This window comes from Lactuca serriola, chromosome 7, assembly GCF_051521515.1.
Source record: "Lactuca serriola cultivar US96UC23 chromosome 7, Lser_US96UC23_V15, whole genome shotgun sequence".
Lineage (NCBI taxonomy): Eukaryota > Viridiplantae > Streptophyta > Magnoliopsida > Asterales > Asteraceae > Lactuca > Lactuca serriola.
In genome coordinates, this window is record NC_136414.1 from 41,671,434 (window position 1) to 41,687,941 (window position 16,508).

Sequence of the window (16,508 nt, forward strand, 5' to 3'; positions counted from 1 at the left end):
CATGTCTCTCAGCTTCGAAAGTGTGTGGCTGATGATTCAATAGTTGTTTCTCTAGAGAATATTTAGGTTGGTAATCGACTGAATCATGTTGGGAGACCAGTGGTGATCTTGGACCGGAAGATGAAGGCCTTGCGCAACAATGTGGTAAATTCGGTCAAAGTCTAGTGGCAACATCAGAAGGTTTGCGAGCGGACTTGGGAACCCGAGGCAGAGATGCGAGAGCATTACCCTGATTTATTCACAACAACGGACTTAAAGGAAGAAGTCTAGTTCAAGTGGTGGAGAATTGTAACATCTTGATTTCGCAGTAGTCCATTTATGCCCTTGGTATGAGAATTGTTTGCAAATGGGACCTTAGTGGCAATTTCATAATTTTTGGGATTTTTATGAGTATGTTGGGTGTACCTGGTCTGGACCAAAAACCATAATATTTAGGGTTTATGCACTATTTAAACACCTTTATAGCCCCCCATTAACCTTTCTTTCATCAACCTACAACCCCATTCCGACCCCTTCGCAAACCCAAATCCATTTGACAGCATTTTTGAGCCTTAAGTGTGCATCTTGGTGTTATTGAAAGAGGAAAAAGGAAGAGGATGTTGGGTTTTGAGCATAACAACATCCTATGGTGTACATGCAACCCTAATTGCTTTGGATCTAGGTTTTTCTAATTTGAACATACAACTATGAACACCAAAGCAATAACCCTATGACTAGCATACATATATCGAAAATCACATATGATTAGGATTAGAAACTTTACCTTAATTTTTATGTAGCAAAAACAATTACAAACCTTCTTGATCTTGACTTCTGAAAGCCTAGTGCCCCAAGTGTTGCACCTCTAATGGAGTCACAAACACCTAATGCAAGAAGATGACTTGGGAGAGAAGGAAATTTCGACCACTCTAGGGTTTCTCTAAGCATGGGCGAAATTCCTAAATGTTGGGGTCTATTTATACTTGTGGCTTCTAGGGTTTTTAGGTGGAAACCCTAATATGACTGCTTAAGCCTCAAGCAGACCATGAAATCCTTCTAGAATAGCCCCTTTGACGAATTCTTTATGGGTTTCCAATAGAATTCGTCCAACCTTATTCCAAGGTGATCCATCAGCCCAATTGCAACTATCAGTGATTTGCAATATCAGTCTCCAATTATTTAATGAGTCCTTTTTAGCACTAAATTAATTCCAAATTAACTTCTAATCAATACTAATTAAATAATATGATTTCCAAATAAGATATTAATCGTGTAATATATTAATAAAACCATTTTGAGTGCGAATTTATTATTCATATAATAAATTCTACTCTCTCTTTCTCTCTCTCTCTCTCTCTCTCTCTCCTCTTGTCATTCTATCAAGTTGCATGAGTGAAGGCAAACTAAAAAGACCATGCTCATAATCAAATAAAGTACATACCAAAAATAGTTATGGGATTAGACACCTAATTCAACAGAGAAAACCATCCTAGAACAGTGGAGCACATTGGATCCAGAATCACCTCATCATTTAACACCCTTTGAGGGTAAAAAGCTCTGCACTTGATGAAGTTATGATTAGATCTTGCTTAGGCATGGATTTGTGTTCACTTTGGTACCTTAGGTTTGGTATTATGAGTACGAGTTACTCTAATTCATATAAGTTGTCCTTTCAGACGTTTTTTAGTGTTTAGAATCATAAAAAGGTAATCTTGGACCTTAGTTTCCTTTCTTGCATGAGTTAGGATGTCTTAATGGGGTTTTTGGTATTCAACACTTAATAACCATGCAAGACCATAAAGTTGGAAACTTTATGGTTAACGACATAAATTAGGGGCTAGATCTACATTTGGACGAAAGGAATTAATGAACTAACCCTTTTAAAAGGGAATAGCTTTTGGCTAAGTATGCTAGGCGTAATCCCATAAGAACCCGATCTTGACCTTGAGTACGCTTAGCGTACATGTTTATTACGCTGGGCATACTCAGCTGAGTCAACATGATTGAGTGTTTGATTTTTGTCTTTAACCAGGTTCTTACCAAGTGTGGCCTATAGGAATTTTGGGTATTTTGATTTATAGTAAGTTTGGTCATTTTCCAATGAATAGGTGACTGGCAGAGATGATATTTAGAGCAGTCTCCTATTTAGCTATCTTTTCAAATTGAGAGGTGAGTTTTCCTCACTGTACTGTGGGTCGAAGGAACCAATGTCAGCCAACTGAGTTATGTATCTTGGTATATAGGATGTTGTTATCCTATGGTGATATGTTAGATTTGTATCCTGGTATATAGGATGTTGTTGTACGGTAGTGATTTGTAGATCTGCCTGATTTGTCTGCAGATTGATTATGTGCTTCTCTGTTTATGTTGACATAATATGTTATGGTTTGAGGCTTTACTCTTATGTGCACGATCCAACAGACCGGGGTAATCCAACCTGATGGTTGTGGACCTGAAGGTATTCTAGTCTGATGACTGAATGGGCCCGTTACATATTTGACATACCAGTCTGATGCTTGATTTGGCTTGTCACATGTTAGCATTATAGTCCGATGACTGATTGGGCTATTGGTAATCCATATCGATCGTTGTAGACCTGAGGGTTTTCTAGTTCGATGACTGGGTGGACCTAGCATGCATGATTGTATATGTTCTCTGTTGTATGGTGGTACTTTGGGTGAACTCACTAAGCCTTGGCTTATGATTTCAGTTTTATGTTTCAGGTACTTCAAATGATCGTGGCAAGACAAAGGCATGATCGTGCATATCCTCTTGGTTTTGATGATATTGATTCGGGACACTCTGATATATTTTTCCTATGTTTGAGAAGAATATTGTGTACACAATTGGCTTGATTTGGGATTTTTTTTTTAAAACAATAACTTCACTTGATTTAAAAATGAAAATTTTTTATCTAGATTTTTAGGATGCTACAACAACTAATATGGTAGCATCCACATACAAACGATATGATCAATTCTAGTTGATCCAACCATAAGGATAAGGTAGCCCTAGTAGGAAATAAGGATATCAAATTATAATATATGATGAAAGAACAAACATTTTCACTTCTTATAGACGATGGCCTGTGTAAAATGAATATATGTTATGGTTGTATGTATTTGAATCTAATTACATTAGAAAAGGGGAAAGCTTGTAAGAACTTCTACACCCATTCTCTTCCAATCAAAACTTATATGTTCCTCTTTTTCATACCTCCTCCTTTCTCTCCTCTTCACTTTCTATATTTCTTTTTCTCCCACCACCTAATGTCATTTCCGATCTCCCCCCTTTGATACACTCCAATTTTCTCTATTCATTTATCCTGAATCTTATGGCCAACACAAACACCCAATCCCCACAATCAATTCCTCTTGAAAATCCCCTGTTTTCTTCTTAGGCATGTAATGTTCTCATTTGATGATTAGTTTAGATTGTTTTTAGGGTGATTTTTTATTGGGATTTACAGATTACTCATTTGTTTTCGATGAAATCCGACGAGTTATTTCAAATTCTTCTTTAGATTCCAATGGCATGAGATATGTACAAGGGAATGAAAATGGTGAAAAGTTTGGGATTAATTACACTACTCAAAAACGACTATCGTATTATGATTATCATGACAATGGAATCGAAATCCCTTGTGGGATTCTTAAGAAATTTCCGATCAGTGATTATGGTTAGTATCATTGAATTCATGGATGCTTTCTATTTTTTCATGATCATTTCATAATTAACGTGTAAAATGTTCATAAACAAATCAAAATCGAGAATTTGTAACCACAAAATCAACATCGAACAGTTCTTGAAATAGACTTCTTGTAGATAGAATCGCAATGGAAAGTTGCAACAGAGTGGTGGTGGTGTCCGCCATTTTTGGAAACAACGAGAAAATTCGTCAACCTCAAGGCCTCAGGTTTAACACCCTGGATCATGTTTGTTGACAACGTCACAATCAAACAACTCTACTTTAACAACTTACTCTCGAGAAACACAAATGAAAACAAGATCAGAGTATGGAGAATTGTAGAAGTTTCCGGTGAATAACTTTACCAAAATCCAGCCATGAATGGTGTAATCCCAAAATACTTGGTTCATAGACTTTTCCCAATTATACATACAACATTTGGGTTGATGCGAAAATGCAATCGATGGTCGATTTGTTAAGGATTCATATTGAAACATATTGTGAAAACGGCTTGCAACCATGGTCATCTAAAATACATCTGCACACTTCAGATAATTTAATTATTATGTGTGGTTTGATATGTATAACAGGTTCATCCTGTTTGATTCCATAATTATAAATTTCTCATTTAGTTTTATGGTCTTTGGTATTTTTCTTATTATGTATTACAGGTTCAACTTGTTTGATTCCATAATTAGAAATTTTTGATTTAGTTTTATAGCCTTTGATATGTATCATATTGAATTTGGTAAAATGTTCGGTCTAACTCAACACACAATAATCAATAATCCAGTAATTGTTTTTGATTTGTGAAACATGATAAACATATTAGGTCAATTAAATATTGAAAACCATGGATACAAAAATTGATTTTCACGTAAAAATTATGGTTGCTTGAACAATTTGTTAAGTGTCGTTATTATTGTACTATGATAAGATATGAAATATTAATTGGTTGATAAGATATAGGATATCTAAAAAAGTGTACATAGTACAATATTATGAATCACATATATTATGAATCACATGCATGACATGCAGTACATGACGAAATTAAAGGTTGTGTTAACTTGAAAATCACTTCTATATGATTAGACTTTAATGCATTAAGTAATGTAAATTATTTGTCAAGAATATCTGATATACTCAAATAATTGCTTTTTATGATGATTATTCTTTTATCATGATATAAAAATATACTCAAAGAATTGCTTTTTGTGATGATTATTCTTTATTAAGATATAAAAATATACTCAAAGAATTACTTTATCATGGTTTATTTATGAAATTATGTTTTACTTTTATAACTTAATTGATGAAATGCTATTAGATACAACTAACATAATTATACTTAATTTGCTGCTAAAAAATTAATTTTGGGAATCTATAAAATGATAAAGAAAAAAAAATCGATCTTATCATATAAATTGATAAATAATTAGGATATTTATACATATATAGGTAAGAAGTATGTTTCGTTATACAAATTTATTATGAAATAAAATATTGTTTTTTAAATATGCACAAATAGGTATGACAACTTGAGAAAGTGGTTGAAGCTTCTACATTAAGGTCCCACTCCAACTATGTTTTTTTTTATCTATCACATGAATATTTTGCTTACAATTCGCTTTATTTTGATGTATGTATAATGTATTAGGTTCCTTGTTTTTCTTTTAGCGTACTCTTTCACTTTATGCATGTTTGTGTAGTAAATGCATGGCCCTATCCAACGTCTCTTTAATTTCAACGACGATAAATCAATTAAACTGGATTATTGTTTAAAATGTGTACTTTATAATATCTATTTAATTTTTTTATAACTATCATATGTTCCAGATAGTACAATTATCTTAAGCAAACATGGTGTGGTAAACAATTTATTTTCATGTCTTTTGTTCAGTGAGTTAGAAGCATTTAACCCAAGGGATCAACTAGCTTTTGCATTTGTGAGAGATCAAATGAACCCAAAGATGAAGCTCAAAATGTTCGATGTGGAAGTATTTGATCACGTGGCATCCGAGTATAGGCACAATATTAAACGTGGGTCCAATGCGACCCAAGCGATTAGAACCAAGAGGGCTAACACTGGTTTGCTTGCTAATGGTGGCATTCAAACAAAATGTGAGAAGTACGTGAAAAAAATGTCGGATGAATTATTTTAAGTCAAGGAATGTCATGATTTGTGGCCGATTGGCTAATACTTTTTATCTATTTGTAGGCTTAGTTTGATTTACATCGAATATATATGTTAGATATATATGTCTTGCTATCTTAAGTCGTTTGATGGTTTTGTTATATATTTGATTAAACATATCTATAAATCCAACGAGTAAACTTTACATTAACTAAAAGAGGTGATATGAAACATTTAATTTCATGAAAATACCTTGTTTATTATATAATAATCAACTTTAATAACATGGATTGGTTTATAAATTGATAGAATATTCCAGTTTCACAGCTTGAAAAAGGGAAAAAGCTTGTTGAAGCTTTTAACGTAAGACCCCATTCATCTCCGTGACAACAAAGGAAAGTGTATGCTTTCAACGATAACACGGATAATATATATGACAACAAAGGAAAGCATACGTCGAGTTTTTTCACTATGTTTTTTCAGTATGTTTTTTTGTTTTTTTTCACTTCACCATTCTCATTCTTTGTGTTTTTACTCCATCTTCTACTGTTGCTGTTAATTTGTGAAAGAGTCTTATACTATTGGATAATCTTCGATTACCTGAATCGATTTCTTTCTTACTAAAACGTTTTTACTCCATTCTTTGCATTTACAGGTTCTGTATCTTTATATATTCTGGAGTAATTAACAAATTTGAGTCTTATTATCAGAATTATAATATTAGCTTTTATTACTTGACATATTTATTTTATAATACCGAGGAATATACTGATATACATTCCAAAGATAACAACACACTAGCCTAAACATAGGAGATTAAATAGAGATAAACGTAATCAACTTGTCTTTTGTAAAATCAAAATATATTATGGTTGTATGTATATGAATATAATTTCATTAGAAAATGGGAAAGCTCGTAAGAACTTCTACACCCCTTCTCTTCCAATCAAAACTCCTCTGTTCTTCTCTTTCTTACCTCTTCCTTTCTCTCTTCTTCGCTTTCTACACTTCTCTTTCTCCCACCACCAAATGCCATTTCCGATCATCCCCCTTCGATCCCATCCAATCACCTCTCTTCATTTACCCTCAATCTTATGGCCAACATAAACACCCAATTCCCACCATCAAATCCTCCTGCAATTCCCCTGTTTTTTTCTCAGGTAACGTAATGTTCATATTAGATGATGATTTGGATTGATTTGTATTGATTTTTCTTCTTCTTTATAGATTATTCATTTGTATTGGATGAAATCCGACGAGTTATTGAGAATTCTTCCTCAGATTCCAATGGATTGAGGTATGTACAAGGGAATGAAAATGGTGAAAAGTTTGGGATGAATTACACTACTCAAACACGACTATCGTATTATGATTATCATGACGATGGAATCGAAATCCCTTGTGGGTTTCTTAAGAAATTTCCGATCAGTGATTACGGTTAGTGTCATTGAATTCATGGATGATTTCAGTTTTTTCATGATCATTTCATAATTAACGTGTAAAATGTTCATAAACAAGTCAAAATCGAGAATTTGTAAAAACAAAATAAATATCGAACATTGCTTGAAATAGACTTCTTGCAGATAGAATCGCAATGGAAAGTTGCAACGGAGTGGTGGTGGTTTCCGCCATTTTTGGAAACCACGACAAAATCCGTCAACCTCAAGGCCTCGGATTTAACACCCTGGATCACGTTTGTTTCTACATGTTTGTCGACAATGTCACAATCAAACAACTCTACTTTCACAACTTACTCTCGAGAAAAACAAAGGAAAACAGGATCGGAGTATGGAGAATTGTAGAAGTTTCAAGTGAAGAACTTTACGAAAATCCAGCCATGAATGGTGTAATCCCGAAATACTTGGTTCATAGACTTTTTCCAAATTCCAAATATAGCATCTGGGTTGATGCGAAAATGCAATTGGTGGTTGATCCGTTATTATTGCTTCATTCACTTGTAATCATGGAAGATGTAGATATGGCGATTTCAAAACATCCTTTATATGTTCATACGATGGAAGAAGCCATGGCGACTGCAAGGTGGAAAAAATGGTGGGATGTTGATTCTTTGAAGATTCAAATTGAAACGTATTGTGAAAACGGCTTGCAACCATGGTCATCTAAAAAACATCCATACACTTCAGGTAAATTAAATAGCAGATTGTTGACATGTTTTTTAATAAGTTTGGTAAGCCTCACTCTTACTTAATCAAATGATTTCGGTTTTATATCCTTTTAATTGTTTCTTAATGAGTCTTTTACGAAGTTGAATCTAATTTAATCGTAATTTAATTCATCCGATACAATCAACAATTATCAAATATACTTTGATATTGTAATTATCTTCAAAGTTGTGAATCATGATAAACGTATTAGGTTAATAAAACTTTGAAAACCATGGTTCCAAAAATTGAATTTCACGTAAAAATTATGGTTGCGTGACGGATTTGTTATCTGTCGTTATTATTGAACTATGGTAAGATATATGAGTATTAGTTGGTTGATAAGATATAAGCATATAGGATACCTAAAAAAGTGTACATAGTACAATATTATGAAAGTGACATGCATTAAATGACGAAGTTAAAGGTTGTGTTAACTTGAAAGTCACTTCTATATGATTAGACTTTAGTATATTAAGTAATGTAACTTCTCTGTAAAGAATATAATACTCAAAGAATTTTTTTTATGAATATTATTCTTTATCAAGATATAGATATGACAGACTCAAAGAATTACTTTATCATTGTGTATGTATGAAATTCTGTTTGATTTTTATAACTTGATTAATAAAATGACCAGATTTGATACAACTAAGGTAAGTACACATAATTTGCTACTAAAAATTCCATAATTTAGGGAATATATATATATATATATATATATATATATATATATATATATATATATATAGAGAGAGAGAGAGAGAGAGAGAGAGAGAGTTAGGTTCAAATGTTTTTACTATCTATTGTGTGTCTGTATTATTGATTTTGGACCAATCATTTTAGTTATTTTAAAAAAGTAATTAATCCATATTAAATGTTGAAGATTTAATTAATATCTATTATATCTTCAACATGTAATATGCATTAATTACTTTCTTAAAATAACTAAAATGATTGGTCCAGAATCAGTCATACATGCACACAATAGATAGTGAAAACAAAATAACCTAAACCTATATATATATATATATATATATATATATATATATATATATATATATATATATATATATATATTGATAAATAACTTCGATATTTTTCGTTATACAAATTAAAATAAATATATATTGTTTTATAAATATGCACAAATAGGTATGACAAATTGAGAAGGTTGTTGAAGCTTCTACATAAAGGTCCCACTCCAACAGAGAAAAAGTATCGTTTTTTTAATATATCACACGAATATTTTGTGTACAATTCGCTTTATTTTGATATATATATATATATATATATATATATATATATATATATATATATATATATATATATATATATATATATATATATATATATATATATATATATACAGAGGTTAAATTCATGTGAGACGGTCTAATTTTCTAAAACCGTGAGACGCAATCCTAACCATTAATTTGGTAGATAAAACAAAAAACATTTTTAAAACGCAAAATAATTAAAATTTTCGAAAAAAACATTTTCAAATATTATTTTTGGAATTTATATTTTCCAAAAAAAAATACCAAAAAAATATAAAAGAAATAAGAAAAAATACAATTTTTTACATATTCTAGTAGAATAAATAGAATATTTTACATATCTGAGAAATCTAGTATAATATTCTAACATTTTAAAAATTACATTAAAATATTTATAGTTAATATTGTATTACAATATTTCACATAGTTTTCAAAAAAAAATTGTAATTTATTTTTGTTTTTTTTTTTTATATTTTTTTTTAGGTAATTAAAATTCCGAAAATAATAATTAACAAAAGAATTTTTGGATTTTTCCTTTTATTTTGCATTTTAAAATTATTTTTAGATTTGGCACATGTCAATCTTTAATAAGTTTTGACACTTGTTATTTTGTGATATTTTTTAAATAAATAATATCACATGTCAATTTATGGTTTTGTCAATTTTTAAAATTAAAATGCCACATAACAATTATATATATATATATATATATATATATATATATATATATATATATATATATATATATATATATATATATATCAAGTTTAATAAATATTATACTAAATTGCAATTAATATATTTCTTCTTTTCTTATTTCAAAATTTTATTTTAAAAAAGACTTATTATATACATTTTAATATTTTATTTTCTTTAACGAACCCATATAATACACGGGTTTTACAACTAATATATATATATATATATATATATATATATATATATATATATATATATATATATAATATATATATATATATATATATATTATATCTTATTTTTTCTTTGACTTACTCTTTCCCTTTATGCATTATAGTGTAGTAAATGCATGGCCCTATCCAACATGTCTCTGTAATTTCAACAAGGCTATATAAATCAGTTAAACTAGATTACTTTTTAAAATATGTAATTAATAATATCTATTTAACAAAATCATTGATATATGGTTTGATTTTTTCGTATATAATTACTTGGAATGATAGTTATTTTTATAACTTGACAGATGTTCCAGATAGTGCAATTATCTTAAGGAAGCATGGTGTGAGAAACAATTTATTTTCATGTCTATTATTTAATGAGTTAGAAGCATTTAACCCAAGGGATCAACTAGCTTTTGCATTTGTGAGAGACCAAATGAACCCAAAGATGAAGATCAACATGTTCGACGTGGAAGTATTTGAACATATGGCATCCGAGTATAGGCACAGTATTAAACGTGGGCCCGATGTGATCCAATCGATTAGAACCAAGAGGGCTAACCCTGGTTTGCCTGCTAATGGTGGTATTCGAACCAAATGTGATAAGTACTTAGAAAAAATGTGGGATGAATGATTTCAAGTCGGCTAATGTCATGATTTGTGATTTATGATCGATTTGTTCATGAAATGTTCATAATGTTTATCTATTTGTAGGCTACTTGGATATATATATATATATATATATATATATATATATATATATATATATATATATATATATATATATATATTAAACCAATATTTTTAAAACATTTTATATTGAAATAATCTAGAAGCATATAATGTAAGAATATTATATATATTACATTTTTACGATGACTAGAATATTAGAAGATTTTACAGAAAAAAAAATTTGTTTCACGGTCTCACAAAATTATATCCGTCTCATATGCACTCTTGTGTGTGTGTGTTTATATATATATATATATATATATATATATATATATATATATATATAGACGGGTCTAATTTTGTGAGACTGTGAGACCATTTTTTTCTAATGAAATATTTTAATATTTTGTTATTCAAAAAAATATAATATATGTAATATTACGATATTCTAAAACAATATTTTTAACACATTTATATTGAAATATTCTAAAAGCATATAATGTTAGAATATTATACATATTATATTTTTATGATGACTAGAATAGTAAAATATTTTATTAGAAAAAGTTGGTCTCATGGTCTCACTAAATTATGTTCGTCTCAAATGAACTTTTACCTATATATAGAAGATCATAAGTGAACTCCAAAAAATGGAGTGAACCAACGAACCTAGAAATCCATTGCTTTTTCCGCTATTATTTTCATCAATCCTTCTGCATCATCAATTGATTTCGCCCTACTATTTCCTTACATTCCTTACATTGGAAATCTCTCCACTTTGTATGGAATCCCTAGCTCCTTATACATCACAGTCGCTAGAATCTTGAAGGTTATGGCTCTCCGTCTCGACGTATCCACCGTCATCGCCACTCTGTACAACCAAATTTTTCTTTGATATGTGATTTGCTCGAACTATTGACTGTAAATTTTGTCCAAAACAACATTTTATTCTAGGTATATGCTATTCTAGGTATACGCCGAGTAAACATGTTGTTTTATTGATCTGATCTCTTTTCATTCTTCTAAGGTTTAGGATTGATTTATTTTTCACTGAAATTACTCAAATTAGTCATAGTTCCATCTTTTATGATCATTAAACTAATTAATAAATCATTGTTTGATTATAGAGATTGAAAACTTATCAATTTGAGGTAAAATTTTTTAAAAGATCTTATACGTTTAAATGATGTATTGCTTTTTCTTTTTTACTATTTGTTTCATAGAAACCTTCAAAATCATGACCCATTAAGCAATTAGATGCATTATATTGTTTTTAGTTTTGTCAATAAGGAAAAAACTGATTCCAACAAAAGTATTGGTAAGATTCAAAGAATGTAAAGATCTATATGCACAACTTTATGGTTTCGTTGTTGGTTTCTTTTGTTTATTTTCTCCCCCTCTAAGTGTTTTTTTTTAATTCCTTTGTGAGTTTTTTCATAGTTTGATCACATGTTCTTTAGAAGTAAATCAATCCTTTATCTATCTATTCTTTCGCAACTTTCTTGAAATTTTTCAATGCTTACTGACCCTTTCTCCTACCTACACCTATGTTCACACATAAATTTGTTTGTATTTTCTATGATTAATCACTTAATATGAATTTTCTTGATTTTGCTTGAAAGTTTTTACTTCTGAGCTCACCTATAAGTAATCACCTGCTATGAATTTTCTTGATTATTTACTTTATCTTGATTATTTGGATGTTTTAAATATCTTAAAATAGGAGATGCTTCCTGATTTTTTGAGGCTTGTCCTCCCTACTTGTAAAGCAGGACTAGAAGATCATGATGATGATGTGAGAGCAGTTGTTGCAGATGCTTTAATTCCTACAGTATCTACCATTGTTTCATTTAGTGGAGAAATATTGCATCCTATTGTGATATTACTATGGGATATTTTGCTTGATTTGGATGATTTAAGCCCTTCCACAAGCATGTAGTTTTTAACTACTTTCTTCTGGACATTTCTAACTAAAAAAAATCTAAAAAAAACATTTTTTTTTATATATTGCAATGTGATGAATCTACTTGCATAAATATATTCCCAGGAAGAGATGATGTAGCACCTGGTTCCTGGTATGTATGATTTATCAGAGTATTTTACATTTTTAGCCTTGGACTCAGCGAGTGGTAAACTAGACTCGCCGAGTAGGGACGAGATTTTGAGCACGTTTAAGTTGGCGACTCGGCGAGTCCATACTCTGGACTCGGCGAGTCCACCAGTCTGGAAGAAACCCTAATTTCAGGGGTTTGCACACCCCCTTATGCGCCCCCAAGTCAGTCGCCTTCACCCTCAGAGCATCCTATACCGAACCCTAACCCTCTCCTTGTGATTTGAAGTGTTTTTGTGCTTGTTCCTTAAAGATTGAAGAAGAGTAGGAAGGAAAGACCAAAAGAGAAGGTGAAGAGCAAGGATCTAGGACCTAATCCAGAGTTCATTGAGGTACAATCCGGATCTATTCTGTTTCTATGCTCAAATCCCCATTAGAACATCATAAAAGCTATCTTTGAACCATTTCCAAGCTTGTTGGTAGTATAGGGATCATAATGGGTTGAATAGCTGCTAGATCTGGCTATGATCGAGTTACAGGAGCCTAGATCTAATACCTTTATGGGGCCATATTACATGAAGGCCCTAGATCTACCCCCTTTTAGTGTGTTTTGAGCCTTAAAATCCCTATTGATGATTATATACACGTAAAGTTGGAAACTTTACGTGTTAATCGGGCCCCAGGAACCCAGATCTATTAATTGGAATGCATTGGATTCAAGCAGAATCGAGTGTATAAAGATTGCATGTTTGCGACACGGTGAGTTGTTCTTCGAACTTGGCGACTCGAGTCGCGAGTTCCCATTTTTCCCCTTCCGAGAATGTGAGTAGAGCAGTGAGCCATTGGTTGACTCAGTGAGTCGGAAGCCAGACTCAACAATGGAGGGACTCGGCGAGTCAATGCCCTGACTCGGGGGGTCCAAGGCAATCTTCTTGGCTCAAGAACAGACTCGACGAGTTGTTCATACAACTCGGCGAGTTACAACCTAGAGTGTTCATCGGATGAAGATCAACTCGGTGAGTTGTTCATACAACTCAGCGAGTCGGATGAAGGACCATTGAGTATCAGTTAGGAAGTGAACTCGACGAGTCAATGCCTAACTCAACGAGTAGAGACGGGAGTGAGGACAATCGACTGGATATGGACTCGACGAGTTGGCAAGCCAACTCAGCGAGTCGGGTCTACTAGAAGTTGACTTTGACTTTGACTTTGACTTGATTTTGGTTTGAAATCGGTCAGGGGTAAAATAGTCATTTTACCTTGGGAATAGTATTAATGCCTAATTAAGTGCTTTATGGAAATATAGCCGGAGGATCACCGGAGCAGCAGTTGGACATTTGCGGATCAGCTTTTCAGCAGCCAGCCTTTCGAGGCGAGTTACCTTCCAGTAGGGGTGGGTCTAAGGCCACAATGTCGGCCCACCAAGTAGGAGTATTTTAGAAGATGATTGTGTTTATGATAATTATCTTGGTATGTATACGTGATTGGTTATGAGATATATCTGTATGATATGTTACGTGTATGATAGGGATACTTTTCCCCTGACAGCGGTCCTTAGGACCGAAGGGTAGGACAGTACTCGGATATGCCTGATTGTATGCTTATACCTTGTTGTTGTATGCTAGCAGTAGGGGTGGAATAGGCCTCAATTACCGGTTGAAAGATACTGATGATGATTACCGGTTGTAAGATATTGATGATGGTTACCGGTTGAAAGATACCGATGATGATTACCTGTTGAAAGATACCGATGGTATTGTATGTTTTGTGGTATGATGGGGGAACTCACTTAGCTTCGTGCTTACAGTTTTAGTTGTGGTTTCAGGTACCTCTTCGTCAAAGGGGAAAGAGCCGGTGGCGTAGCGGGGCATCACACACATGGTTTCTGCACTGGATTTTCTGGGATCGTACTCTGATTTTCTTTGTTTCCGATGATATTGCTTTGAGACATAACCTTATGTTTTATAATTAATGTAACTATGACAATGTTTTAGTAAAATGCTTTATTACATGATAAATTTTTAAAATTAAATTTTTGGCCTCGAAATTTGGGATGTTACAAGTTGGTATCAGAGGCATGGTTTGAGGGATTCGGACACACCCTCGGGGGTGTCTGGACTCAAACCGAGGGACTAAAAGATTTTTACATGGAAAATAGTTTTCAAAAATCTAAAATAGGAAGTTTTAAGAAAGACGAAGTGTGTGATGCATGCGACCGGCCGGGCTCAAGTAAGTTTTCCCCAAGATACCCATGCTTGTTATGTTATGTTGTATGGTTTTGATTCAAAAAACTGTATGCTAGAATAGGAATAAGGACCTATGAGGATGCCTTGTGTTCCTGATATCTGATTCTGAGAATTGCATGCTAGTTAGGGCTAAGGATCTAGGAAGGATGCCTAATATGCCTGTTGTATGAGTTGTATGATAGGACTGTTTAGTCAGCAATAGGATGGCCTGTGTAGGTTATGCCTGGTTTGGTTACTCCACGCACGAATGATGTTTGATTTGAGCTATGGGGGTTCTGGCCAACTTCGACTAACTAGTGAACGGATATGTAATAGTATCTGCAAGCTAGTTAGGGGGACGCGGTAAGGACTCCTAATGCAGCTGATGGCGGGGAGTAGGTCGGAGAGTGCCCTAGGGAAGCCTAGGATGTGATCAATGGGAAGTGTATCGGCGAAAAGGACTTGGTTAAGTCAAGGCAATCCTTGAGGAAAGTACGGATAGATGTGGACGGTAGTATGGGCCCGTACTACTGAAAGCAGAGGATCCGTACTCGATTCAAGGAGGGCCGAGATGGAACCTGGAAACTTGGAGAGTGTGTGAGACCTTTCGGGGGTATATGTGATCTTGACAATTATGTAAATATTTTCAGAATGGTGGTCACACATCATGGGGCAGGGGGATCAGGATCTGGTTTGGGATCGGGATCTGAGCATGTCGATGATGGGTTACGCGAGTTCATCGCGTCTGAGATTATGAGAGGTATCCTTGAGGTGACCCCAGTCATTTTTGGGTCGATCAAGGAAGGCATTATCGAGCTGATGGAGGATCGCCTCCGGGCATTCAGGAGTGATCTGGCGTCTAGCCAGGTGGGTACACACACATTGTCCTTTAAGGACTTCCGTGGGAGTGGTGCACCAGATTTTCATGTGGTAAAGGACCACATTGCTGCTAGGAGATGGATCGTAGACATCGAGTCTGCGCAGCTGACGAGCTTCTTCCTGGAAAGGTCGAAGGTCCGTTTCGCTGCAGGTTGTTTGAGGGATAGAGCCAGAGATTGGTGGGAGATGATTGGCGATACGTTGGGAGCCCCAGCCATTGAGGCTATGACATGGTCTTATTTTGTGACCCGATTCAGGGCTGAGTTTGCACCAGCTGTGGAGCTTCAGCAGCTGGCCAGAGAGTTCTTGGATATGAGACAGACTACGGAGACTGTGGCGGAGATCACCGCCAAGTTCCGGGAGAGGGCCTTGTTGGTACCCCAATATGCGGGGGATGAGGATATGAAGAGGAACCGATACCATGACATGTTGCGGGCTGATATTCGGGAGCATGTTAGTTTCACTACTTGCCTTACCCTGGATTCCATGATTCTCAGGGCTAGAAAGAGATTGATTTGG

General features: G+C 33.5%; 1 protein-coding gene and 1 pseudogene across 1 annotated transcript; both read left to right on the top strand.

Annotated features, from left to right (window-relative positions):
• The first annotated feature begins 3,255 nt into the window (after positions 1-3,255).
• LOC145063901 (alkaline ceramidase TOD1-like) lies at positions 3,256-6,492 on the top strand (annotated as a pseudogene).
• LOC145063552 (alkaline ceramidase TOD1-like) lies at positions 6,178-10,876 on the top strand. The gene is made up of 4 exons (XM_079011148.1): positions 6,178-6,964; positions 7,032-7,241; positions 7,388-7,948; positions 10,469-10,876. The coding sequence occupies exons 1-4, from the start codon at positions 6,709-6,711 to the stop codon at positions 10,795-10,797; spliced, it is 1,356 nt and encodes a 451-aa protein (XP_078867274.1). The 5' UTR covers positions 6,178-6,708; the 3' UTR covers positions 10,798-10,876.
• Positions 10,877-16,508: the final 5,632 nt, after the last annotated feature.

Bases quoted from the DNA above. Each gene is read 5' to 3' on its own strand.
- LOC145063552 (XM_079011148.1), top strand. From the start codon at position 6,709: ATGGGAAAGCTCGTAAGAACTTCTACACCCCTTCTCTTCCAATCAAAA. The intron at 7,242-7,387 runs GTTAGTGTCATT...GACTTCTTGCAG, and splicing joins ATTTCCGATCAGTGATTACG to ATAGAATCGCAATGGAAAGT. The intron at 7,949-10,468 runs GTAAATTAAATA...ATAACTTGACAG, and splicing joins AAAACATCCATACACTTCAG to ATGTTCCAGATAGTGCAATT.